The 27,054-nt window shown below is 34.6% G+C and overlaps 1 protein-coding gene across 2 annotated transcripts in view; it reads left to right on the top strand.

Annotated features, from left to right (window-relative positions):
* LOC138693826 (uncharacterized) overlaps positions 1–17,020 on the top strand; it is a 28,981-nt gene extending 11,961 nt beyond the window's left edge. The window contains exons 4-6 of one of the 2 annotated variants that reach the window (XM_069817691.1): positions 6,663–6,945; positions 7,537–7,722; positions 16,754–17,020. In XM_069817691.1, the coding sequence (XP_069673792.1) occupies positions 6,663–6,945; positions 7,537–7,722; positions 16,754–16,912 (628 nt within the window). In that variant the 3' untranslated portion in view covers positions 16,913–17,020. Of the gene's footprint in view, positions 1–6,662; positions 6,946–7,536; positions 7,723–13,757 lie in introns of both variants that reach the window. The other variant, XM_069817675.1, reaches the window with a different exon arrangement.
* The last annotated feature ends 10,034 nt before the right edge of the window (positions 17,021–27,054 follow it).

The following is a 27,054-nucleotide window of genomic DNA, read 5'->3' as shown; positions in this document are numbered from 1 at the left end:
TATAAAGTGAGAAGAGACAGCACGTAACACCTGCACCGGCACCTTGTTCTCTGGAGATCAAGGATCCATCGGTGTATAAATGAAGCCAGTTTTGTGGAGGGTACCTAATATTAATTGTCTCTAAAGGCAATTTTTTCAGTATTTCAGTGTTTACTTCTGATTTCAGTATTTCTTCTGTTAAATTTAGATTATATTCTATATTTAATAGAGTTAAAGGGTTTGGTTTAATTTGTATGTTTTCTTTTAAATTCGGTATATTGATTTTCTGTTTTAATTCTTGAACAATGGATATGAAACTTTTTTGAGTTTTCAATCTACATAGAGGACTGTATGAATGCCAGTTGTTTCCTGGTAATAAGTAAGCCTATTGTAATGCTGGGGAAAAAAATTGTCGAATTTTTCATGCAAATACGCATTTTCAGCGTACCTGATCATGAAAAAAAAGCACTTTTGGTATGTTGTCAATCTATTTTGTTTCTCTGTTTGTGTGCAGCTGTTTCTCCAGAACCAGTGGATGGATTTTGTTCCTATTCGGTACATATGAGTCAATTTATTCGCGAATATGCACTTGAAATGTAATAATAAGGGGTGTCCCAAAAGTAATTTTACAAGGCATATTTTTTAATATTCATATTTTATTCTGTACGTCACTGCACATTGTGCTCTACACTCAATACGTTATTTTTCGACATAGTCTCCATGACGATTAAGGCATTTGTCTAACAGTTGGACGAGCTTGTTGATGCCACTCTCGTAAAATGTGGTGTCCTTTGTGTTGAGTTATTTTGATGTCTTCCGTCACTTTGCAATCTGTGCCCTCCAAGATGTTCTTTCAAGACAGGGAAGAGATGATAATCACTTGGTGCGAAATCAAGGCTATATTGTGGATGTTTCAAAGTCTCCCACCGAAAATGTCGCAACAGTTCTTGAGTGGCATTATCAGTGTGTGACTGAGCTTTATCATGGAGTAGCACAATCTTTGAGAGCAACTCGTATTCATTCCAATCTTCTGTCATATACAGCTGTATTTATTGTTGCTCCCTTCTCCAAGAAATCGACCAGCAACACAGAACGCATTAGCCATCACTTTGCCAGCCGACTTCACGACCTTGAATTTCTTGGTTTGTGGGGAACCTGGATTCTTCCATTCCATGCTTGCCCTTTTTGTTTCTGCGGTATGGTAGTGAACCCATGACTCGTCACCAGTAACAATACGCTGAAGAAAATCTTGGTCCCCAATGGCATATTACTCCAAGAATGACAGGGCACAAGCCATTCCCTGAGCTTTGTGGTCCCAGCTGTTCAATACTGCGGCTAACTGTTCCACGTGACAGATCCAAGTCATGCGTAAGTTCTGTGATGGTGATTCTCCTGTTCTCGCATGCTCAGTGTGTGTTTTGTTGTCTCCCATGCCAATTGTTGTGGGTCCGCACACAGTCAACTGTTGTCACCCTCCTGGTTCGAAATTTGGAGCAACATTTTGCCACACACAGACGACTCATCACTCTTTCGCCATAGACGTCCACCAACTGACGAATCCCCACAGCCGACATCTTCTTTGTATTGAGAATTCGAATTACAGCACGAAACTTCCTGCTTGGACCATTGCTCCAGCCGACCCTCCATCTTTAACTAGCTTTTGTCAGCAAATACTAGTGCACAATGTTACCAACTGATATGACATTACCAACTGAAAGAATACAAACATTTCGCCATAGATACTGTCTAGCTTCAAGACCACAAACAATAAATGCTTTGTAAACTTACTTTTGGGATGCCCCTCGTAATAATAATAATAATAATAATAATAATAATAATAATGATAATAGTAATAATAATTTATTTTATGTTTTTAATTTTATTTATTTCGAATGTTAATGTGCAAAACAACAGCACAAAGCCAATTACAGTTTAGCACAAAATAAAAAACAATACAAAACAGAACAAATGATTATGAGAATGAATGGCAGTGAGATGAAATACAATCAATATAATGGTCAACATTAATCATGGACCAAATGCAACAAAATAAGTGGCAATATCTAACAAATAATAAAAGATATTAAATAACAAGTAAGGATATATCATGCATAAGTAAAATCAAATCAGATCTTGCAAATTGACACTTTTAATACATCTGGCTATTGGAGAAAGGGATTTAAATAATTTAGTGAAGAAAATTCTTTGACCACGAAAACCTTTCACGGGAATTCTAAGGTAGGTGTTATGTATAAAAGAATCACAATCAATGACACCATTAATAGCATTATTAAAGAAAGTGTAATCAATATCCTGACGTCTCGAATACAGACTGGTACAGTTAAAATATTTACTATATAGTTCATAATTTAAAGAAGAGGAGTTGGGTACAAATCTGAACGCACAAAGAGAAATGAATTTTCTTTGGACATTTTCTAGTTTAGCTGAATCAGTAGACGTAATAGAGTTCCACGCAACAGATGCATATTCTAATTTAGACCCTACTAAAGCATAATATAAAGTAAGTAGTGTATCAGGAGAGGAAAAGGAATAAGTAATAGACCTAATGAGACCAAGCATTCTTAGTGAATGATTAAATAAGTGATCAACATGGTCATGAAAGTACAATTTAGAATCAAGATATATACCGAGATCCTTTATACAGTTCATCCTGATTATGGCGGCATTCGATAGCGAATAGTTGAACTTTAATGTAGTTGTCTTCCTAGAGAAAGAGATAATGCATGTTTTAGAAATATTAATTTTCATACCTTTATAATCAGACCAACGTTGAATGGCATGTATATCATTATGAAGTAAATGACAATCAGCAAGACTATTATTTTTCTAAATATTTTTAAATCATCGGCAAAGAGAAGATAATGGGAACAGATGGGCTTACAAATGTCATCGATAAAAAGCAAGAATAATAACGGATCTAGGGTGGAGCCCTGTGGAACACCACAAAGAGTAGTGAAGGGATCAGAGAGAGAGCTTCTCAACCGAACACAAGATTGTCTGTTGGTTAAATAGTTTTCAAACCAGCTAAGATAATTAATAATAATTAATAATAATAAATAATAATTAATAATAATAATAATAATAACAATTTTAGTAAATAAAATTCATCACTGAACTTTAGAATACAGGTAAGCTAACTATTCCAGCATTAGTGACCGTGCCTTGTCGAGCTTCGAACCAAAGAAGACTAAGAAGAGAAGAAATAAGTGAAGATCAGTGAAGATGCAAACTTTCTTTAAGTCCATGTTGAATCTTTCGTACACTACTTTTAACACTTGAATATAAATAATTGATTAAATGGCGATCTTATAGCACTCTTCAGAATTTTGTCACTATTTTGTAAAAGGGTTCTAGTAATTTTACCTAATGGAATTATTTGTAGAGGGTATATTAGAGTTGGAGATATTGAAGAATTTTAGACTATAAATTTCTGATCTGGGCATAGTAGCGATGAAACAGTGAGTGTTTCAAATTTGTTTCGTAAATTCTTAATGGTCCGATGTGAGTCAAAAGTGATCTCATCTGTAAAGTTAGAAGCTGTTTCACAATGGTTGAAGCATGACCTTGGATGTGCTGTGGACGAAAATGCGTCTACTCTGTAAAGATGCATCTACATGGTTCAACTTTTCTTTCAACTTTAAGCATTCAAGCAACGCATGCAAAAGTGAACAAAATGCATTCAATTGTGCATGCTTTTTTCCACTAAAAATGAGAGTGCATGCGACATTTGAAAGCTATCCATCGCCAGTGGGTATCTTGTGCGTATATCGTTCAACAGTAGCATGTAGCGAGCAGCTGATTAATTTATAATTTAGGTGAACGTGAATAAACCGAAAATACTTTTGTTTGGTGATGATGGACCTCTTAAGCTGTAAATGGCAGCAAGTACGATTAGCTTTGTTGAAGATTATCGCAAATACAAGTGCCTATGGAGTGTTCAACCACAATTTTGCGAATCAAGTAGGTCTAAGTATTGGATTGATATTTAATATATAACATAGTGAAGATGATGTTCAACATGGCACACCGTGTAGACACAAAATCTGCATGCATCTTAATTGAACGTCTGTTTTCAACTTGATTCTTTCAATGTTTTCCCTAGACTGATACATAAACGCATGGGAAATTAAACCGTGCAGATGTCCCTTTAGATTTCCACGTGCTGCCACCCACATAACCTGCCCGAGATGACAAGGCATGCTTCAACTACAATTCTCTCCGGCACTGGGACTCGAACCCAGATTTTCAGCTCTACGTGCTGATGCTTTATCCACTAAGCCACACCGGATTCTAGTTCCGATGCTGGATTGAATCTTTCTCGGTTTAAGTTTTACCTCTCAGTTTTCCCTTTGGTGGCCTATCCTCATGTATGTACTGTGTCACAAAATATGTGACAGTGGTACAGTGTCCAACACACTATGTACAGAGGTGCACTCATTACGAGAAGTACATCATAGTAATACAGTGGAACAACCTCTAACACCAAAATAACGTGTCAGATCCTCCATGTGCTTCGATTTCACAGTTGTCATAAAGGACTAGGTTAGTTACTTACTTACTTACTTACTTACTTACTTACTTACTTACTTACTTACTTACTTACTGGCTTTTAAGGAACCTGGAGGTTCATTGCCGCCCTCACATAAGCCCGCCATTGGTCCCTATCCTGAGCAAGCTTAATCCATTCTCTATCATCATATCCCACCTCCCTCAAATCCATTTTAATATTATCTTCCCATCTACGTCTCGGCCTCCCTAAAGGTCTTTTTCCCTCAGGCCTCCCAACTAACACTCTATATGCATTTCTGGATTCGCCTATACGTGCTACATGCCCTGCCCATCTAAAACGTCTGGATTTAATGTTCCTAATTATGTCAGGTGAAGAATACAATGCGTGCAGTTCTGTGTTATGTAACTTTCTCCATTCTCCTGTAACTTCATCCCTCTTAGCCCCAAATATTTTCCTAAGCACCTTATTCTCAAACACCCTTAACCTTTGTTCCTCTATCAAAGTGAGAGTTCAAGTTTCACAACCATAAAGAACAACCGATAATATAACTGTTTTATAAATTCTAACTTTCAGATTACAGAACTAGGTTATCATTACATAATTGACCTTCCTGAATTGAAAGGACTGATGATTTGGAAATATTAATTTCGAGACCAATTTCTTATGACCATTCTTGTTAATTCTTCTGCTGCTGTAGAGTCTTTACTTATGATCACTGTGTCCTCTGCAAAACTCATTGCATTTAGTCGAGGCTGGTCTAGAAGTAGTAAGTTACCGTACTGTGAAGTTATCGAACCTTCCGAAAATTCGGTTATGATTGGTAGAAATGCTATATAACGATGGTGATAACGGGGATTCCTGCAAAACTCCACATTTGAAATTATTGGTTTAGTTTTCATGCGGCAGGTTTCAATTTGTGTCATATTGTCACTTTGTAAATTCTAATTTTGAAAGTTTAGTAGATACTAGCCGTACCCGTGCGCTCTGCTGCACCCGTTAGAAATAAATATAAAGTAATTACGTAATTAAAATAGGATATTTGATGCAGGGAACATTCGTGTTTGATAGAAGGATAAATCATTTAATATGTTACTTAATTTAAATTGCATCCAAATAATTAAAATACGATCATTTTGGTCCAGAGACACTCATTTGGTACAATGACAATTCCTTTAACATGTTTCTTAATTTTTATTACATGCAACCATAGTTTAATGAAGATTGACATCATTTAGATTTAATGTGTATGGTATATTTTATTTTACTTGTTATAGGTTTCCATTGAATTATGGTAATAACTTAATTTTAACCCTTGTTTTCTACGTATTCAGTAAATGGCGCTTGGCCCACTATGGTACTGAACCCTTCAAATAACTTAAATTATATTATATTATATTATATCAGAAGTTACTGTAATAACATTATAGCATTATGTCCATCTAGAGAAACTACACTTTTCAGTGGTGAAATAATAATTAATTATACAAATCGGTTAATTTAGCTTCCGATATTCCTTCATACAAACACAGAAACATTCTCTGTAGGCTATCTTTCATAGCTTTCGATTGTTGCTGTCCAAGGCCCTTTATAGACGAAGTCATTTGTTTTTTAATTCATTACATGGCCTTAGATGGCAGTTGTTCTAATTTTAAAACTCATTTATCTCATTAAATATCAGTCCTATCAAAATTTTTCAAGGAATAAAACGTATCGCAAATTATTTTTAAAGAAACTTTTGTTATGTAACATTTTTCACAAAAATCAATAATAAGCGAGATATTTCGATTTATTTAATTCAGGCCCCCTTATAACCCTCCTTTTAAATAACGTATTTTGAATGCCATATAGCCTAAAATCTAAGTTACAACGAACTTAATTTATATTCCAATTTTCATCGAAATCCGTTCAGCCATTATTGCGTGAAAAGGTAACAAACATACAAACAGACAGACAGACAGACATACAGACAAAAATTTCAAAAAAGCTATTTTCGGTTTCAGGGTGGTTAATTATATATGTTAGGACCAATTATTTTTGGAAAATCGAAAATTACCAGAAAAATTTCGGCTACAGATTTATTATTAGTATAGATACCAGAAGACTCAAATTGTGTTATGATAAATTATTTATTGAATTTGTAATTTGTTCACAGAAAAGCATTAGAATTGAGACCAGACTGGGGAAATATCAATATTCGATGTGCCCAAGGTTTTAGTAGACTTCCACCCCCGTATAGAGATTATAAATTAGCAAAGGAATGCTGCGAAAAGGCCTTAATGCTCATGCCAGAGAACGAAATGGTTCTTCATGTAAAAGCCCAGCTGTGTGAACGCATTGACAATGATATGAACAATGCAAAGAAATATTACAAACTAGCTGCTGAAGGAGGTGTTTATGGTGCATGCATGGACCTCCTCAGAATAAACTACAATGAGGTAATGTTGTTGTTTTAATTATGGTTATAGCTAAAATTTCGATCAGTTTTCTTCTTTTTAGTGCAAGTCAAAAATATAGCTGCTTTAGTAGTTACATTTTTATGACAAATAGTATCTTTTACGATGCATTCATTTCTCAGACATTATTTTGTGCGAGATCGTGCATATTTGCTTGTTTTCCGCACAGAACCAATATGCGGTAAGTGTGAAATACCACATTCAGTATTCCCAATGTAACACACACAACAATTTCCCTCTTCTTACCGCTTAAGTGCGACATTCATTTTACTGCTTTAGGCTTTTAACATATTATTTTTAGAGACGTTTAACATAGTAATAATTATAAATTGGAAACTTACCACTGCAATTTCACCTAAATTGCAATGTTAATTATTGTTTTCAAATATTTGCAAAAATTAAGTAAAGTCTACTACTCCACGAAACTTATTGCATTCCTGATACAAGTAACATTAAGGAAGCCGTGCCGAATGCAGTTCCGGATTAGATGTGTCTACAATCTGAGCTAAGCCAGTGGCTTTCAGTTTCTTATATGAAAGTGATTTTTGTAATTATTTTGTGTTTTCATTTCAGGATAAGACCTACGATCCTATACCAGAGCTGAATAATATATTGGAGCGTTTTATAGAAAAACCATTGAAAGAAGACATTTTATGCCAAATGGGTTCATATTATTTCTTTGTAAAGGACGACTTACTTGAAGCTTACCAGTATTGGTATAAGGTTATTGATGATAATCCACATTCTGAAAAATTGAAGGTATGCAGTGTAGGGCGTAATGTTTTCGTAAATTTTATTTTCATGCTTTACACGTGATTGAAGATATCAATCTTGTAATTGATAATATACAATTTGCCCTTTTAGTCGCAGGCTACCATTTGACAATGCAGTAACTTCTGCTAAGGTTGCCATATTTTCACAATCTCGAATAGGGACACACTCGAAAAAATACAAAAAATTAATTGAATGATAACTTATGGGGAAGTATAATGGTAACTCACATTGAACAAAAATGGAAATATTGAGGTAGGCTAGAAATGCTGAACACTCCATTTGAGAGTATGGGATCACACAGAAACAACAACATTTTTCTGCCAACTGTTAAGCATTATGCTGAATTATTTGTAGCATTGTGTTTAGTACAAGTTTTTCATTGCATTTATTTCATATTTCTACAAATTCTAGTGGCTTGTGCAGCAATGCTGCAAAATAAGTCTATTAGACGTTCAAATGAAAATTTTTCAGATTTATTTTCAGTGAAAAATACCAGACATTTTGAAAGTTATTTGCTTCCATAATAATGAAACATACTCCCTCTGAATGTTTTTTTTATGCCAAATAATTTTTCTTGAACCTATCCACCTTTTGAGTTTCAACGCGAAAACGCAAGTAACAATGTCAGGACGATCAGTGGATTTTTCTTGTGGGAGTAAAGCAATAGCTATTTCAGGTCATTGTGGATTGTAGGCGAAAGTTAAAAAAAAGGTCAGATTTGCTATGCTTTCGAACAATAGACATAGCATCTTGTTATAGCTGCTGCATGGAGAGCTTGAAATGTAGAGGGTAAAATCATTTTATCCTGCTAAGAGATGTTGCTGAAATGATCGGGAGACTACAACATTTTGTAGGCCTCTTATTTTATCAGTAAGTAATACCTTTTGGTCTTCGTTAGGAACTGTAATTTTTTAGCTCTCTCGAGCCAGTACTGAAGAGAATGATGCATATAAATATCTACACCACACCGCCATTAAGTATATGAAAAGGACCCAACCTCAACTATAAAAATATGTCATTTTCAATAACAGTATTATTCTTACGTAAGTTTTGTAGTTTATATATGCTACATAGCCGCCACTCAGTAAATTATAGAAATGAAGATCTAAGTTCATAATATATTCTCTACATCAATTTATACAACCCCAAAACGTTTCACTTTCATGTCATCAATATAGCATTAATAATTATGTATAATTAATGAAAAATAGTCACACCATGGCATTAACTATAATAATATTTAATTTGTAATGGTAATAATGTCATCAAACTACTTCAAGTTTTGTAGATTTTAATATCCAGTACACAGCTGTACTCAGAAAATTATACACAGCAGAGTCAGACCTGTAAATTATTTTTAGTAAGCCTTGTCGTTTTTAATAACGAATTGAATTTGAGCTCTAAATATGTCAGCAATCCTGCAGGTCATGGCCTTCGTGTAATAGCCTATTGTTTATTGTAGTGTATGTTTTGTTTTATTCTGAAATGCAATTAGTTCTCAAAACTGACGAAAGATGGATTGTGGAAAATAGGAAAATTATGTAGGAAAACTAACGCTCTACTGAAAGTTATTATTTTTCTGAAAATCCTTGGATGCCAAGCTTCAAAATGACGGGTCATTCATTAAAATCTGTTCAGCTGTTTTCCCATAATTTCCATCACCAGTTCAAATTATATATATAGATATAAAAATGAGGGTTACTATTGTATTTTCCCTTACATTTCAATTAAAAATAGAAAACAGTAGACTTAAAAAAATTATCTTTAGTCCACTCAGGGATGTTAAGATATTTTATTTATTCAAGTTAAGCAAAGAAATGTACTACTAGTATATTTGTTCAAATTTTTGCAAATATAATTGTATTTTATAACGTTTGATGTGAGTAAAATCTCAAATATATAAATAGATCTTAAACATACAAATAGCCAAACGTACCTTTACATGTAAAATGTCTGAAATTAAATTTCAAGTCCTTTCACAGAATCGATAGTAAGTCTAATCCATGGAATTTAATAACTAACTTGATAAGTTCACTGCTATGTACAGCTGTCAAAAGAAAAAGTGGCCGCTCTCCTGAAACAAAGTGCCCTTCGGGTATCTTCGCTACAATTCGGAGACAGGCGATGTTACATGTTGTTGGACCACGTTGCCTGATATCTACAGTTATAATTGAAGTATTCTGTGTGTTATCGATAGCATAATGGTAGCGTTCAGGCCTCTTATTCATGAGGTCCTGCGTTCGACTACAACCACGTGCTTTTTATGTTCTTTTTTGAGAGAGACAAACTATACATAATGGCTCCTTTCTCTTTTACGATTATTTTAGTAATTAACATCAGGTTCATTAATATATTATGCCATGACTTTATCATTATGATATTGTGGCTGCAAATGGAAACAAAAAAGATTTTATTCTCAATAAAAATATCTTTCGTGGCATAAACAAAACAAATTTACTGGCGTCGGCCTTAAAACATTAAAACAATTAAGCGTTCAAAAAACAAAACAAAAAGCCACAATTCAATATTTAGTCTATGTTCCTCTTATCTCGATCATCTTGCAGTCGAGTGGGCATGGAATTGACTAGTCTTTGCAAATAGCGACTGTTTTTAGACACGATATACCAGGCATTCTGAACATACATACATAAGTGTTCTGTCCATGGGCAGGTCTTTCATTGCAAACTCAGCAATCTCCAATCTTTCCTATTTTCTGCCTTCCTCTTAGTCTCCGCATATGATCCACATATCCTAATGTCGTCTATTATTCTTTTCAACCAGAGACCCAACCAGTTACTTTTTATCTTTCTAATCAGTTTCAGCATCATTCTTTCTTCACTCACTTTTTCAAACAATTTTATTTCTTATTCTATCTGTCCACTTCACACGCACCATTCTTCTCCACATGCACATTTCAAATGCTTCAATTCGTTTCTCTTCATTTCGTCGTAATGTCCATGTTCCTTCTCCATACAATGCCACACTCCACACAAAGCACTTCACTAGTCTCTTCCTTAGTTCTTTTTCCAGAGGTCCGCAGAAGATCCTTCTTCTTCTATTTAAAGCTTCCTTTGTTCATGTTTGCAGTTTTTCTTGGGAAGGATAGGCCTAAATGCGGTAACATCCCGTTGCTTTCCGCACACCACTATCTCTTTCGCATCTTATTAAATTCCAGGGGGCCCAAGCGTGGAGATTAGGAGAGTGGATTTAACTAATTGGGCCCTCCGGACTTCACCGAAAGTCACGGCAAGGGTTAAATATTAATTCTATCAGGATGTTTGACCCTATCAGAGATCGGGAAATCTCAATTAGCCTTTGCCCCCGGCATCCTGGACTAGCTTCTACGAATCATCAGAAAATCTTAGAGTGTGATTGGGCCAATTTTTCCGAAAATGTTTCCACACTTTTGTCCTCATAGCTCAGTGGACGAACGTCGGAATTTAGATGTCAATGTCTCAGGTTCAATTCCTCGTTACTCCTTTTCATTTTATTGTAGTTCAAGATAGTATAATGTAATAATACAAAAAGAAAAACTAATAGCAGTATTATGCAACTGGATTTTTCCAAACCTAATATTAAATTTATGTTATTTATATCGCTAAAGAACGATTACAATATAAATAACTTGAATATTATTTATACAGTATCACTAAAGAACGATAACACAATATAAATGATAAATATCGGTTTGTTTAATTAATATAAGACATTATATAATACGTATTTAATTATCTAAATAAAATAACCTATTTTACAAAGAAAGATGTTTATTTGTGTTATAATAATTACCTACATAAAATACAGATTATTTATATTGCGAAAGAACAATAACAATATAAATAACTTGAATATTATTTTATAATGCTAATGAAGGAAAACAATATAAATGATAACTTGAATATTATTTATATCGCTAAAGAACAATAACAATATAAAAAACGTGAATATTATTCATATCGGAATTTCACAGATTTATTACAGATGTATTTAAGAAATTGTAGAAGAATAGTAATTAGTAACAGTGTCCTATTTATTCTTGTTAGAGCCAAATTTGTAACTTTTAAAAGTGTGGTTACTATGTTGAAGTGTATGTGTTGCAACGGATGCTTGATTTGTTATGTATGTGAGTCAGTTATGGGATGCTTGATGTCGTCGCAATGTCGTAATTATAGTTTGATTGTGTTTGTGTGACTATTGTGTATTAATTTATGATGTATGGTACGGAAAGCTGCATATTTGTGTTATAGAAGTGTTACGTATGTGTGTTGTTAATGTTTTTGTATGTTTCAAATTGATAACTGATATTTGTTTTGCAATCGCAATGCCTAATGTACGGATTGTTTATGTTTTGTTTACATCGCGTAAGCTAATTTAATTTTCTTTTCCTTTTCTCTTTATGCTTATCTTTTTTGTGTATAAAACTATAGCCCTAACATACATATGTAAAATAGGGCTAACCCCCATTGGAGATACTGTAGCTACAATAGTAATAATTATTATTCATATCGTTATAAAACGATAACAGAATACAAATGATGACTTGAATTTTATTCATATCTCTAAAGAACGATAACAAAATATAAATAACGTGATATCCATCAAGAACGATAACTGGATATAAATGATAATTTGAATATCATTTACATCGCTAAAGAATGATTAAAAAATAAAATGAACACTTGAAGAAGGCGCGAACCCAGAACCTTTGAATCATTAAACAAGCACTCTACCGCTGGTCTGCGAGGAGCAGATATGGAACACTTTCATAGTTCCGGAACTGCTTGTACAAGCACATGCATCGTGTAACATCGCCGCGACCCGAAGTGGACTTTGAAAATATTCGCTGTTCAAGAGTGCGGCCACTTTTTTTTTTGACAGCTGTACAATTAACTAAATGAAGGGTATATCTGGATAAACAATATTTACACACGTAACAATCACATACACAGCAATACGCTTCTCACAACTCTCAGCAACACTAGACCAAACGAAACAAAAATGAATAAATATGACTTCAGTATGAAAAACTTGGAAAAATTAGAGGATTCCCAAAACTGTATGTGGACGACTATTTTTTTTTTTTTCACATAAATGCTGACATATGGTAACCAGTGGCGTAGCGTCAACGTAAGCTAAAAAGCTCAGCTTTCCCAGTTAATAATAATTTCATAATAAACCTGCAGTTTATGGACAAAATTATTTATTAATTTTAATAGAATTTATATTTACGCTTTAAATATTGTGATGCGGCAGCTCAGGATGATTTGTGATGCAGCAGTAAACAAAAAGCCTGCACACACCAGCTTCCAAGCAGACTGGTTTCTTACACTCATTCTTCTGTGTAACCCACCCCGCAGATTTTCCATCCCTTTCTAACTAAACTACACTGGTCGCAAGGTTAGCAAGAAGCTAGCTTTGACATTGAAAATAAGTAGTTTACGAGTTATCCCTTTTCATCAGTTGTGTTCAGTTGAAGTGTTAGTGTGCATTGTAGCTGATATAATAAATAATCAGTGAAATAACAGTTTCTGACATCAGTTTACTTGAATTTTTTAGGACAATTCTATTATCAAGAGTGACTTACGAACAAAAGTGTGATCTAAAAAACAAATGACCGACTCCCTTGCTGTCAATGAAGGACATATTCAAAACACAGACGCATACATACGTAATGATACTAATACTGTATCTATTGACCGTTAATATTATGATTTATTTAAGTATGACAGGGAGTGAGCGAATGTTATACGTATACATGTCTATTTGTTAGAGATATGTGTAAACTGTGAAATCATATTTTACTATGTACCATTTGAGGTCATGCCTTATTGGTGTTACGAGGTTCCAACCAATCTTTGACTTTTGTAATACGTTTTCTCATATTGCATGAAAGACAACTTGAGTTAGCTTTCCCTGCTCAAAATTTCATGCTACGCCACTGATGGTAACCCTTCACAAATTCTTTATCGCTATGCTCAAAGTTAGTGTTTCGAGTAATGAAATAATTACTTCCATTTCAGATGCATAAAAATTTTTTCTTGAATACGAAGAAACCTATCAACATCTGTGAAGTTATCTATGATGAAGCAAGACTAAGCTTGAGAAATAAAACATACAAATTAGAAGCTGAAAATGAAACACTGACTAAGATTGTCTCTTATATGAAGGAACGCTTTCCAGAGCTAGAAGACAGTAGCCCAATACCGAGACGTAAAATGATAATGGATGAAACAGATTATGATTATTTACAAGACAGTGGTTGTGACAGGAACCAGAACCATGAACAGGGCAGAGATAATTGGAGAAGCCATGAAAACACAACCACTAACCAGAACCGTGGAAGAGGCAGAGAGAACTGGAGGAGTCGTGAAAACGCAGCCACTAATACTCCAGACCACAGTTCAAACAGAAATGGTTATCACAGTAGAGACAGAGGAAATAGAAGCAGAAGTAGGGGAAATAGTCGCCCTGTAGATTCTAACAGAGGCGGGCATAAGAGTATGGAAAGAAATTGGCGCACGAGTACATAGATAAGACAGAATGGAATGTGACTGAGATATCAGTTCTACACGCCTTTTCACGCTACTTAGTTCATGGAGAGTTCATTGAGGTCGCGGCTTTTTAGTTGCCCAGAACAACACGAGCCATTAGCGCTTAAGCAATGTTGCCATGTAATGTTAAGACTCAGTCGCTGTTAGTTACTGCCCGTGTCTCACGTCCTGAACCGAGAGTTCCCGAGTGCTTATAACCACGCAGTTGCAGCGTGCGGCACAGCAGCATATTACATGTTCTGAAAACATTATCCTATGCCATTGCAGAGGGTCTTTACTGTTTATAATACTGGATACTCTAATCGTGGTTACCACTATCGCTATTATCTCTGATGGCGATTTCCTAAAATGTATGTACACACTAGACCATTCTTCGTTCAGTCTGGACAATTGCTGAATTACCATAGAGCAGTATTTCTCTAAGTATTTTCCGGGGTTCCGTGAGCCCTATATGATTTTAAATTTTATTTTATATTTTTTTTTACTTGGTTATTTAATGACATTGTATCAACTACTAGGTTATTTTACATCGATGGGATTGATGATAGCGAAATGGTATTTGGCGAGATAAGGTCGGAAATTCGCCAAAGATTACCTGACATTCGCCTTACGGTGGAAAACCTCGGGAAAAAATCCAACCACGTAATCAGCCCAAGTGGGAATCGAACCCGCGCCCGAGCGCAGCTCTGGATCGATAGGCAAGCGTCTTAGCCGACTGGGCTGCTCCGGTGGCTATTTTATACTTAGTGGTTACTATAAAATATATAAATGTTACGAAAATATGAATCAATAATAACATGAAACCACCGATGATGATGATGATAATAATAATATTATTATTATTATTATTATTATTATTATTATTATTATTATTATTATTCAAGAATATGCGTAACAATAATATTCCAATAATATGCGTCATAATAATTTGTTTAATGAACATCTAAAACGGAAAATACCCACAATGCTTATCACTTTCATCACTGGATTCTCTGCGTATGTGTTCACTAAAACAAAATACCGAAAAGACAAAATGCAGAAGTACAGTAGAAATGAGATTGCAACTTTCCGCCATAAAACCAGATTGCAGGCTTAAAAATCAAATACATTCGTCCCACTGAACAAAATTATTGAGATACTAGCTTTCACTTGTCTTAATTATTAAATACTAATAAAATATTTCAAGGATTCTGCAGTTACACTTTAGATTAAAAGGGGTTTCGCGGTGGAAAAAGTTTGAGAAACACTGCCATAGAGGAAAGAGTTTACGGATGTGTACACGTGACAACCGTAATTGCGATTAGGTCGATAATCTCAAGTAGAGACTGTAGTCTACCACTGGTATTAGTGTTTAGTTACAGGAATTGATGAGTAGGACATAATTTATTTTGTGAGGTGCTAGCCTATACATTCGCTTGTCCATGGCTGATCTCTATAGCTGACGAAAGGAATCCTGAAAAGGCCGATGTGTTGAACGTAGGGTAATAGGCACATGCGGTACCCGGGACCTCCCACTCTCCCCCTCTGTGTCTCGCCCCGCAAAGAAACAGCTCAGGAAGTGAGGCACGGGCAGTATAGTAAGTTAAATATGACATGTGACCAGGCAAAATATTGTAGCTACAAAGAAGATGAGAAGTATGAGCAAAGTAGCGTGGAAAGCATTATAGAGTATCAGAACAAATTTTCTAAGAAGTTAAAATGTCTATTTAAATTTTATTTATCCACTTTGGTTATATAATGTGGACTTTACATCACTAATAAAAATGTTGTAAACACATTCATTATGCAACTAGTTAGGTAACAATAGTGAATACATATGTTCAACATACTTTCTACATTTCTCTTGAAACAAATTCAAATTTCTTATATTCCACTCCATATCTTACACGGGATTTCGATAGTAGTCCACTGCTGTGGAGTAATGGTTAGTATGTCTGAGTATGAAACGAGAGGGCAGGGGGAAAGTTACCTAGTTGAGGTTTTCCCTCAACCCATTAAGAGTAAATGCTACTTTAACTTTCAGCGCTGGACCTGGACTCATTTCACTGACATCACCTTCATCTCATTCAGATGCTAGATAACCTTAGCAGTTGATAAAGCGTCGTAAAATAACCGGTTAAAAAATTAGGCAGTACTAAACATTCAATTGCAGAATTTGCAGCATTTTCAATATCTGAATCCTCGTTTGAACTCATTTTAACAATGTTTGTTTATTTCTTCTATTACTGCTGTTCTTCTGTTATAAACAAAAACCTATTTTTTTTTTTTTTTCGTTGTTGGTAACTCTATAGCATCTATTAGATGCTTTATGGTTGTGCTAACAGATGGAGTTACTTGTCAACAATGTGATGCTGAAACGCTTGCCCAGCGACAGTCCTGATGTATTTTTTATATTTGTGATGATTGGTTAATTAATATTAACCCGGCACACTCACAATCACACTCACATTCATAAAAATTTCCAGACTCTAGACACCCAGGGAATTCCTCTTCTTCAAGAAAAATTCACCGAGAGTCGTGCCCGGGAATCGAACCCAGGACCTCCTGATCAGGAAGCCAGCATGCTGAACAACAGACCACTAATAAAACAAACAAACAAATTGCCTCTCGCAGTAAGAAACTAATAATACAATATATATTTTATATATTTTGATGTACTGAAGTACATATGATATTTCCATGCAGATATTCTGCGTCATCATATGATGAAAGAGTGATGGAACGGAGAAAAATTCTCTCCGGCACCGGGATTTGAACCCGGGTTTTCAGCTCTACGTGCTGATGCTTTATCCACTAAGCCACGCCGGATACAACCCCGACGCCGGTTAGAATCGTCTCAGATTAAGCTCCATCTCTTGGGTTCCCTCTAGTGGCCGCCCTCTCCACTACGTCATAGATGTCTATGAACGCAGGACCGAAGTCCATACATGAGTTGAGGTGCACTCGAATGAGTGACTGGTTGGCCGGGATCCGACGGTATGGGCGCCGTCTTAAATCACAAAGTGATTTATTACGCATATCATATATATTTTGATGTACCGAAGTACATATGATATTTCCATGCAGATATTCTGCGTCATCATATGATGAAAGAGTGATGGAACGGAGAAAAATTCTCTCTGGCGCCGGGATTTGAACCCGGGTTTTCAGCTCTACGTGCTGATGCTTTATCCACTAAGCCACGCCGGAATTTTTCTCCGTTCCATCACTCTTTCATCACATGATGACGCAGAATATCTGCATGGAAATATCATATGTACTTCGGTACATGAAAATATATATGATATGCGTAATAAATCACTTTGTGATTTAAGACGGCGCCCATACCGTCGGATCCCGGCCAACCAGTCACTCATTCGAGTGCACCTCAACACATGTATGGACTTCGGTCCTGCGTTCATAGACATCTATGACGTAGTGGAGAGGGCGGCCACTAGAGGGAACCCAAGAGATGGAGCTTAATCTGAGACGATTCTAACCGGCGTCGGGGTTGTATCCGGCGTGGCTTAGTGGATAAAGCATCAGCACGTAGAGCTGAAAACCCGGGTTCAAATCCCGGCGCCGGAGAGAATTTTTCTCCGTTCCATCACTCTTTCATAATAATACAATAGTATCTTCACAAAAGGCATATTCAAAACTAATAAAAATAATATAATTATTATTTTTATTTAAAAATTACATTTTTATCAGAGTGGATAAAACGTAGTTCGATATACTTATCGTAACTTCATATTACAATACTCGACTGGTTACCAAACTCGTATTGTAATATGAAACATTACGATACTCATATTGTAAATAAGTATAATACAATGCTGTTCGGCTTTAAAATCCTATATGTGGCTCAATCATGAATTCATGATGTTATGTACTGCTGAGGAGAGTATAAAGAAAGAAGATGATTGAGCGAGTATTTGCAGTACTGTTAATGCAAGAAACGTATGTTGTCTTATCTAGTCGGATTCTTCTGAAAAAAAAAAAAAAAGTTTATTTAACAACACTCACATTTGCAGAGATTATATCAGCTTTGCCGATGTGCCGGAATTTTGTCCCACAGAAGTTCTTTTACATGCCAGTAAATCTATTGATATGAGCCTGTCGCATTTAAACACTTAAATGCCATCGACTTGGGCTGGGATCGAACCCGCAACCTCGAGCACAGATGGCCAGCGCTATACCGACTACACTACCCAGGCCAACGATTCTTCTGATGAAGTGTCAGACTGCTACTCTCTTTGTGATCAGTCTCAAAACACGTTACCGTAATTTCACACAAGTAGGGTCCTGGAACACAACTATAGTGCTTGACAATGATTCAAAAAACACTGTAGAGGTATCGCAGACCTTTCATAAATAGTAGCAATAACTTGACTTCAAACTTCAGTATAGCAAAAAATGTGGATAAACGAGGTACTAAGTTGTAGAGTGCAAAATTTGAATGGTTGTATCATGGGCCATAATTGTGTGAAATTACGGTACTAATAAATATGCTGTTGCATTTGGAACAACTTTACCTCTTGTCTAGTAGATATCCTCTAGCACATATATTTGCCTGCAGTAACTTGTGTCCCATTTATAATCTAAAATAACTTATTACGTGACAAATCTTATAAAATTATTTGCTTCAAGTAATCTTTGCTTATATAACAGATTGCTCAGTTGCACTGCCCCCCCCCCCAAACTAGGCAGAACTTTCTTTTTTTTTTTTTTTAACGTTATAAAATATTGAATTCAAAAGATTTTTCTTGATCCAAGTTTCGCTTCCAGAAGTTATTATGGCTAATGCTGGAAATTTTATATGAAATGAATGCCATGGTATGGCTTTTTATATATTTTAAAATTGTAAAATTGACTAATTTTGTTAAAATCATATATTGCTTTGTAATTGTGTCTGTCATTTTGTATTGCCAGTATAATTAAATCATCAGCAAACAGAAACAAATTTATGCACTCTGTCTTATTACAGCATCTGTTAGGTTACCTCTCCAAGTCCCTAGGACATCACTTATGCAGATGTTAAATACGTCCGGTGATATTAACTAAAGCCCTGTCTTATGTCTCGATTTAGTCTATATTTTATTTTTTGTTCATTTCTTAATTTGTTCCCTGGTACATGCGTTGTGTAACTTTGATTAAATATTTTTCAGATATTCCATTACAGAATTCTATTTATGTTATCAAATGCTTTTACAATATCTATAAAAGCTATATGCTTCTCCAAATGTATATTTTCTTCTTTTTCCAATCAATTGTTTTATTTTGAATACATTGTCTATGCAAGATTTTACATAATCTATTCCCTTCTACCAAATAGTATAGAGGGTTTACAAAGAGCTTTCCATCTTGTACGATCTTGAGCAGTTATCTTCATTCCATTCATTCCTCTCTCCTTCAAGATACCTTGGATTCCTTCCTCCCACCTCTGTCAGTCTTCCTTTAATCTCTTTCCTTGTAGTCTGGTTTGTCAGGCCATTTTAGGATATCGTTCATCATTCATTCTTGCTACATGCGCAAACCATCAGAGTTGAGCTTTTTATTATATCTGTGAGTGGAGCAATTCCTGATCCTATTGTTATTGCGTCACTCCTAACCATATTATATATATTTTAGTTTTCACTCCTATGTTCTTTAAATACTGTAGGCTATCTCATTTTGTAATTGACATATGTTTGGAAGTTAAACACCATGGCTCATACCCATATGTTATATTATAGTACGAAGACAATTCATATTATATATATTTTAGTTTTTCCTCCTATGTTCTTTAAATACTGTATCTCATTTTGTAATTGACATATGTTTGGAAGTTAAACACCATGGCTCATACCCATATGTTATATTATAGTACGAAGACAATTCAGAATGAACTAATTAAATGAATATATAGTTTTGTTAGTAGAATTTCTATGCAAGATTTATCTGGGCGAAATCCATTTTCTTCTATGATTATATTTTGCAGCCCTCTATTATCATAGTCTAGTATATACAGTCACGAAGCTCAATACGTAGTACATATGCAAACATTAGATAGTTGCTCACCACTAGGATCGCTAATATCGCCTCATTAAAGACAATGTGAAATAGTACTGGCACAGTCTATTGTTTCTAGCACCCTCAAAACTCAAGCTTCGTGACTGTATATAGTAGATTGTGCTATTATTTTAGCACAAATTTTATATCTCACATTTATACAGGCCATCTATAATTTGTACAGTTGTCCTTATCGTCTTTCTTATATAATATTATTTATTAATGCATCCAGCTGTAATGTCGGTGTTTTGACCATTGTCCAGCACATATTCATTAGTGTCAAAAGTCGTCCTTTAAGCTCCTCTCCACCATACTTTAACAATTGTGCATGTACCAGTCAATTATAGGGCCCAAGTACCTTTCTGGGTTTTAATTTATTAAGAGCTTTTATTTATTCTCTTCAGAGCTTATCAACATGATTTCTTTTATTTCCTCTTTCAGCATAAACGATTGTTCATTATACTGTCTACAGTGTTTTATCCAGTCTTCTATGTAATTTATTTTTAGCAGTTTCTCGTTCTGTTCAATATAAAGTTTTCGGAATATGTATGATAAGAATTTTCTGTGTTAAATTTTCACGTACCTTGTTAACATGTTTCGACCTATTTTGGGTCATCTTCAGAACTGGTCGTTGTTGGTCTTGGCGCCTCTTGTTTCCTGTGAGGGTGTGTTCGTAGTGTAGAGTCAAAGAGTGTATGTGTTTTGAAATTGAATTGTGTAATTAATTGATTAACTAGCGGACTTAAGCCCGGTTCAGACAGTGCGTGTTTCTGTGATGGATTCTAAGGTGGCTGCGAGGATGGGTCGCCTGCGTGGTCACTCACCAGAAGTAATGCGCTCTGGTGGCTCCATGGATGGCTAGCTTGCTGGATTTCGAGGGTAGGTTCCTTGCTACTTTTCGTGATGGTTTGCAGGCTGGAAACCAAAGATGATCATATAATATCACCACTGAAACCATGTCGCCATGTTCGTTGTTTTCCAACTAAACCTGTTTTTTTCTATATTCTTTAGTTTCTAAGAAACAACAATTAAATATCGGACTTTAGCTGTTTTGCACTTATGGCTTAATTACTTTATTACGATATTTACTACTGTTAATGTAGGACTTTAGTTGTTTTCCTCTCATGGTTTAGTTTCTTTCTGACCATGAGTGTTGGCAACAGATGAAGCAGCAGGTGAGTTTCCAATTTGAACTGTGAAAAGAGCCAGCTCCGTGTGAACAACTACCATCACAGTAGCCAACACGGGAGCCAGCCAGTCAGCACGCAGGCTATCCATCCGCGCAGCCACCTTGGAATCCATCACAGAAACACGCACCGTCTGAACCAGGCTTTACTCGTGTTAATTATGTAAGTTTGTGCGGCTTATAGCTGTTTCGGTGCTTCACACACCATCCTCAGAGCCTACTAGATCTCGGCGTCAATTAATTATATTCAAGTGTTAAAAGTAGTGTACGCAAGATTCAAAATTGAGTTGTGTGTTGAGAATATCGTTGGGGTGCGTTTTAGTGTGTCTGTATATTTCATATTGTTCTAGTGTGTCGAGTTTCTGGCTTTTTGGTTGGATGTGCAGTATTTCCATGTCTTTGTTGATGTCTCTGTAGGTGTGGTTGGCCTCCACATATGCAGAACACATCACAAATGCCAACCACACCTACAGAGACATCAACACAGACATGGAAATACTGCACATCCAACCAAAAAGCCAGAAACTCAACACACTAGAACAATATGAAATATACAGACATACTAAAACACACCCCAACGATATTCTCAACACACAACTCAATTTCAAAACACATACACTCTTTGACTCTACACTACGAACGCACCCTCACAGGAAACGAGGCGCCAAGACCAACAACTACCAGTTCTGAAGATGACCCAAAATAGGCCGAAACATGTTAACAAGGTATGTGAAAATTTAACACAGAAAGTTATTATCATACATATTCCGAAGTGATACAGTGTTAAAAGTTGTGTAATCAAGATGTATAAAGTTTTCATAATTTATGGTGATGTAGGCAACTTAACATGTAATTTACAATTCATTTTAATATATCAATATGCCTGGTAAATTATTAATAAGTATTTAATGAATTTCAATCTTAAGGCATATAAACTTGCAAATGTTTATTTGCTATTTAATAACAATATATGAACGTTTTCGCCGTTTAGGGCATCTTCAGATATAACAAAACATATTATCTGGACCTATGATAACATATTATGCAAATAACAAGGAAAATAGAGAACAATATATGTGGTACATGAAATTCATGAGCTTTATGTAGATATAACATGAAACAGGATGAATATTGAGATAATCTTTGAATTTGAACTTAGACTGGACGAATATTTTATTTTATACATATAGCTCATGTTACAATTAATATACAATGTTTAAAATTTGTCAATGATGTTAATTTTAAATTTAAAATGATGATAATAAAATATTTAAAGTAATCATGGCTGAAAGTTGTCGTAAGTTACAAGATAGTATGCGTAGTTAATGTTCTTGTGTTTTGTAATTATTTCGCTTAGAGTGGCCGTTGGCATTTGAATGAATGTTGTTTGACGCTGATGACTACTTTACAATTGATATACAGTGATTAAATTAGTCAATGTTAAAATTTAATTTTATAATGAAGATAATAAAATATTTAGAGTAATCATGGCTGGGAATTGTCGTAAGTTCAAGATAGTTTTCGTAGTTGATGTTGTGTGTTTTGTAATTGTTTCACTTATAGATCATTGACTTTGAAATGGCTACTCTGATGTGATGACATCCTATTACGTGTTCTCAGGTTTATTGAAGTATAAATGAAGAAGTTCTATAAATTTGTGTGTACTGGTGTTGATGTGTTGGAGGTTTTAATCACTGTATATCAATTGTAAAGTAGTCATCAGCGTCAAACAACATTCATTCAAATGCCAACGGCCACTCTAAGCGAAATAATTACAAAACACAAGAACATTAACTACGCATACTATCTTGTAACTTACGACAACTTTCAGCCATGATTACTTTAAATATTTTATTATCATCATTTTAAATTTAAAATTAACATCATTGACAAATTTTAAACATTGTATATTAATTGTAACATGAGCTATATGTATAAAATAAAATATTCGTCCAGTCTAAGTTCAAATTCAAAGATTATCTCAATATTCATCCTGTTTCATGTTATATCTACATAAAGCTCATGAATTTCATGTACCACATATATTGTTCTCTATTTTCCTTGTTATTTGCATAATATGTTATCATAGGTCCAGATAATATGTTTTGTTATATCTGAAGATGCCCTAAACGCGAAAACGTTCATATATTGTTATTAAATAGCAAATAAACATTTGCAAGTTTATATGCCTTAAGATTGAAATTCATTAAATACTTATTAATAACTTAACATGTAGTTAGCCTGAATTGTGATATATGGTAGAACTCTGTAATATTCCTACACGTTGCGTTAGCTCAGTGATAAAGTACGGATTGCTCATCACAGCAAGCAAAGAGTACACAGGTTCGAATCCTCCTTGATGTGATTTTTTTAAAACATTTCGTTATTTCATTAAATAATGACTTTGAATCAACATTTTGTTTTCATTCTCACTGCTTCATAGTACCAACATTCTTTCCCCATGTAAAATATATTATATACAATATATTGCGTTTCGGTCAGTTTTAGTTAATTGCAATATTGTTGGTAGTCATGTAGGTGGATGCACGCACATATAAGCAGCAGGACATGCTGGGTGAGAATGATGAAGAAGAGGAAGGGAGAAGGGGAAACTCAGTGCCGGCATGTAGCCTACTCCTGTCGAATAGCACCAAGAGGGTTGTCAGGCTTAACGTCCATGTCCGACAGACTAATCACTAGGGAGCGGATTTTTATGTGCTAAAAAATTTAAATATATTTATTTTTTATGTGCTAAAAAGTATGAAAATATTTGCTAAAAATAAAAAAAATATATATTTTTTTTAACTATAACAATAATACCTTACTTAGCTTGGAAAAAAATTATTACTAGGTACTCACCAACCACACTTAAGTACTAGTAGTTGGCCGAGAATTGCAGTGAATAACAAAGATCATCTCCAAATTCTCCATCACAAATGCATGCAGATTATCTCTGAACAACGACTTATACTGTGAAAACGATCTTTCCACATCACAGGACGTCAGACGTGCCTATTTAAAGAGAGGAATGTCACAAACACAAACATCGTCAATTTCACCTACAGGCACACCCTCCAACACTTGAGCAACTTTACACATTTTTTATATCCACTGTTTTTCCCAAACACATACTGGAATTTGTCCCTTAGTACTTGTACTTCTGAACCTAATAGCGAGTCTAGTTTAATTTCCATGGCACGCACTTCCCTGTTTCAAACAACAGTTTTTGGATGTTTCGAGTTTTTTATGGTATCACACAGAAAGCTTAGATCTGCTAATAGGAAAGCCAAATCGTTTTCTAAACAACCATCTTTCAGTATATCTTGAAGGATATCGGTTGACGAAGCCTGATAACAGGGAATCATAACGCTATATTGCCTTACTTGATAGACATGAGTGAGAGGCGAGAGATTTGTTTAAATTAAATAATGTTCATACCCGAGCTCTTATCTGTTGTGTTTCACAAACAAAGCGTGAAATGAAATCATCTTCAGCAACAATAAACATTCCTAATTACGTGTTCCAAGATCTCTCCTCCTTGTCCATGTTAATTTATTCTCTAATAATAACATTGATATGCAGCCTAGCAGTTCTCAGAACTTGTGGCGATACTATTACAAAAATGTATCATGGATACACCACACCAGCACTTAGAAACACGAAGCAACCAAGAATTCTTAAAAAAATAACGTACTTCTGAGTGACATAATTGATATAGTTTTAAAATATTTAAAAGTTATTTAAGTAAAAAAAAACTCCAAGATTTGTGTGTTTATAATAGATTTCCTGAAAATATGTATTTACATAATTTTTTTGTGAAAATATGTGTTTTTATGTGAAATAAAATTCGGGTTTTAAACTTGAAACTTCATGTTCGGAATTTTTAACTTTGTTAATTGTGTTTTATCACATGCAAAAATAATATTTAATTACATAGGAATCCGTTCCTTACTAATCACTATCAACAGTGACATATGCCTTCTCTTGACATGCAGTGCAGAGAGATTTGGCATATTAGTGCACAATCTAGTGATTACCAATTCTGTAATTTTCTGAAATTTGTGAAACCTCATCAGACTGATATTTCCAAGAGAAGTGAGAAGATTTTTTAAAATGATGGTATGGTGTAAATATTTTAAGGATTCATCCGTTATTGTCACTGTGAGATTTTTCTTCAGCATTCCAAGCCGTAATGTTAATGGTGACACAGTATTTTCTTTGATAAATTCTCAATGAATAAAAGAGAAACAATTTCATACAGGAAGCACGAAAAAATAGTCATTAGCCTATTCAGTATAATTTCGGGCATTTAAATTGGTTGAATTTCGTAGTTATTTATTAAAAATCAAACAGTTGCATGGAACAGGGTCTTATGAGAAATACTCATCTTCTTTCAAAAAAATCATATTTAGTTGATTTTGTAGTAAGGATAGAAAAATAAGGTAATTTGGACTTGAAAGACTGTGAAGATAATGGTGATATTTAATGAAAAGTTTAAGTTATATACAATATTTGAAAATGTTACAATCAGATATGTAACGTAAGCCTGAAAATTTAAGAATAAAACAAACTCACAAGATATAGCATTTTTGCTAAGTACAGTCAATCAGAGCAATGGCCACCTCCAAAACTGGCTTCAGCAAAATAAGTTACAACTGAATATTAGTAAGACTGTTTACATACTCTTTAACAATAGCAGCGATCAAAATTCTACTCCTATCAAAATAAATGATAAAGACATAATGGAAGTTAAAAATACAAAATTTCTAGGCATCTGGATCGACTCTGCTTTAACCTGGAACTATCATGTTGAGAAAACTATAGAAAAATTGAACCACTATGTATATGCTTTCAGAATATTAAACAAAACAACCTCTAATGAAGTTCTCAGATCTATGTATTTTGGCTATGTACATTCCCAGATTCAGTATGGCATACCATTATGGGGCGCAACAAGCAAAATTACGGAAATTTTTAAGCTACAGAAGAAAATTATAAAAATTATGAAACAAGCACCTATAAGGTCGCAAAGTAAAGAAATCTTTAGGGAACTCAAAATTCTGCCAGTACCTTGTATATACATTCTAGAAACAGTGTCTTTCATTCATAAAAACAAAGCAAAATTCAAATTGAATTCAGACTACCACATGTATCAAACAAGAACATCAAGTCATATCCATCTGTCCGCTCATAGAATAACTGTAAGTCTTAAAAGTATTTTACATAGAGGCATAAATATGTATAATAAAATTCCAAGCTCCATTAATAAGTAGTAAACAAAAGAAGTTTAAACGCATGGTCAACAGGTTGCTGCTGCATAATATGCCATATACTGTAGAGGAATTTATGTCTTTAGATCTTGCAGAAAGTGCCTATTAATGTGTAATTGTATCATGTCAGCAGATGTCCTGCAATAACAAAGCTACAATATTCATAAATATGTCCATAGTATAATCAGAAACTAGATTAAGACTTAGAAATAAGATTGACGAAGCCATGATTTGTAAAGATCTTTATGGTGAATAAATTACTATTACTATTTACACACAG

Source organism: Periplaneta americana, chromosome 1 (genome assembly GCF_040183065.1).
Source record: "Periplaneta americana isolate PAMFEO1 chromosome 1, P.americana_PAMFEO1_priV1, whole genome shotgun sequence".
Lineage (NCBI taxonomy): Eukaryota > Metazoa > Arthropoda > Insecta > Blattodea > Blattidae > Periplaneta > Periplaneta americana.
The sequence above is the reverse complement of the archived record's forward strand: the minus strand, read 5'-3'. Positions and strand labels throughout refer to the sequence as shown.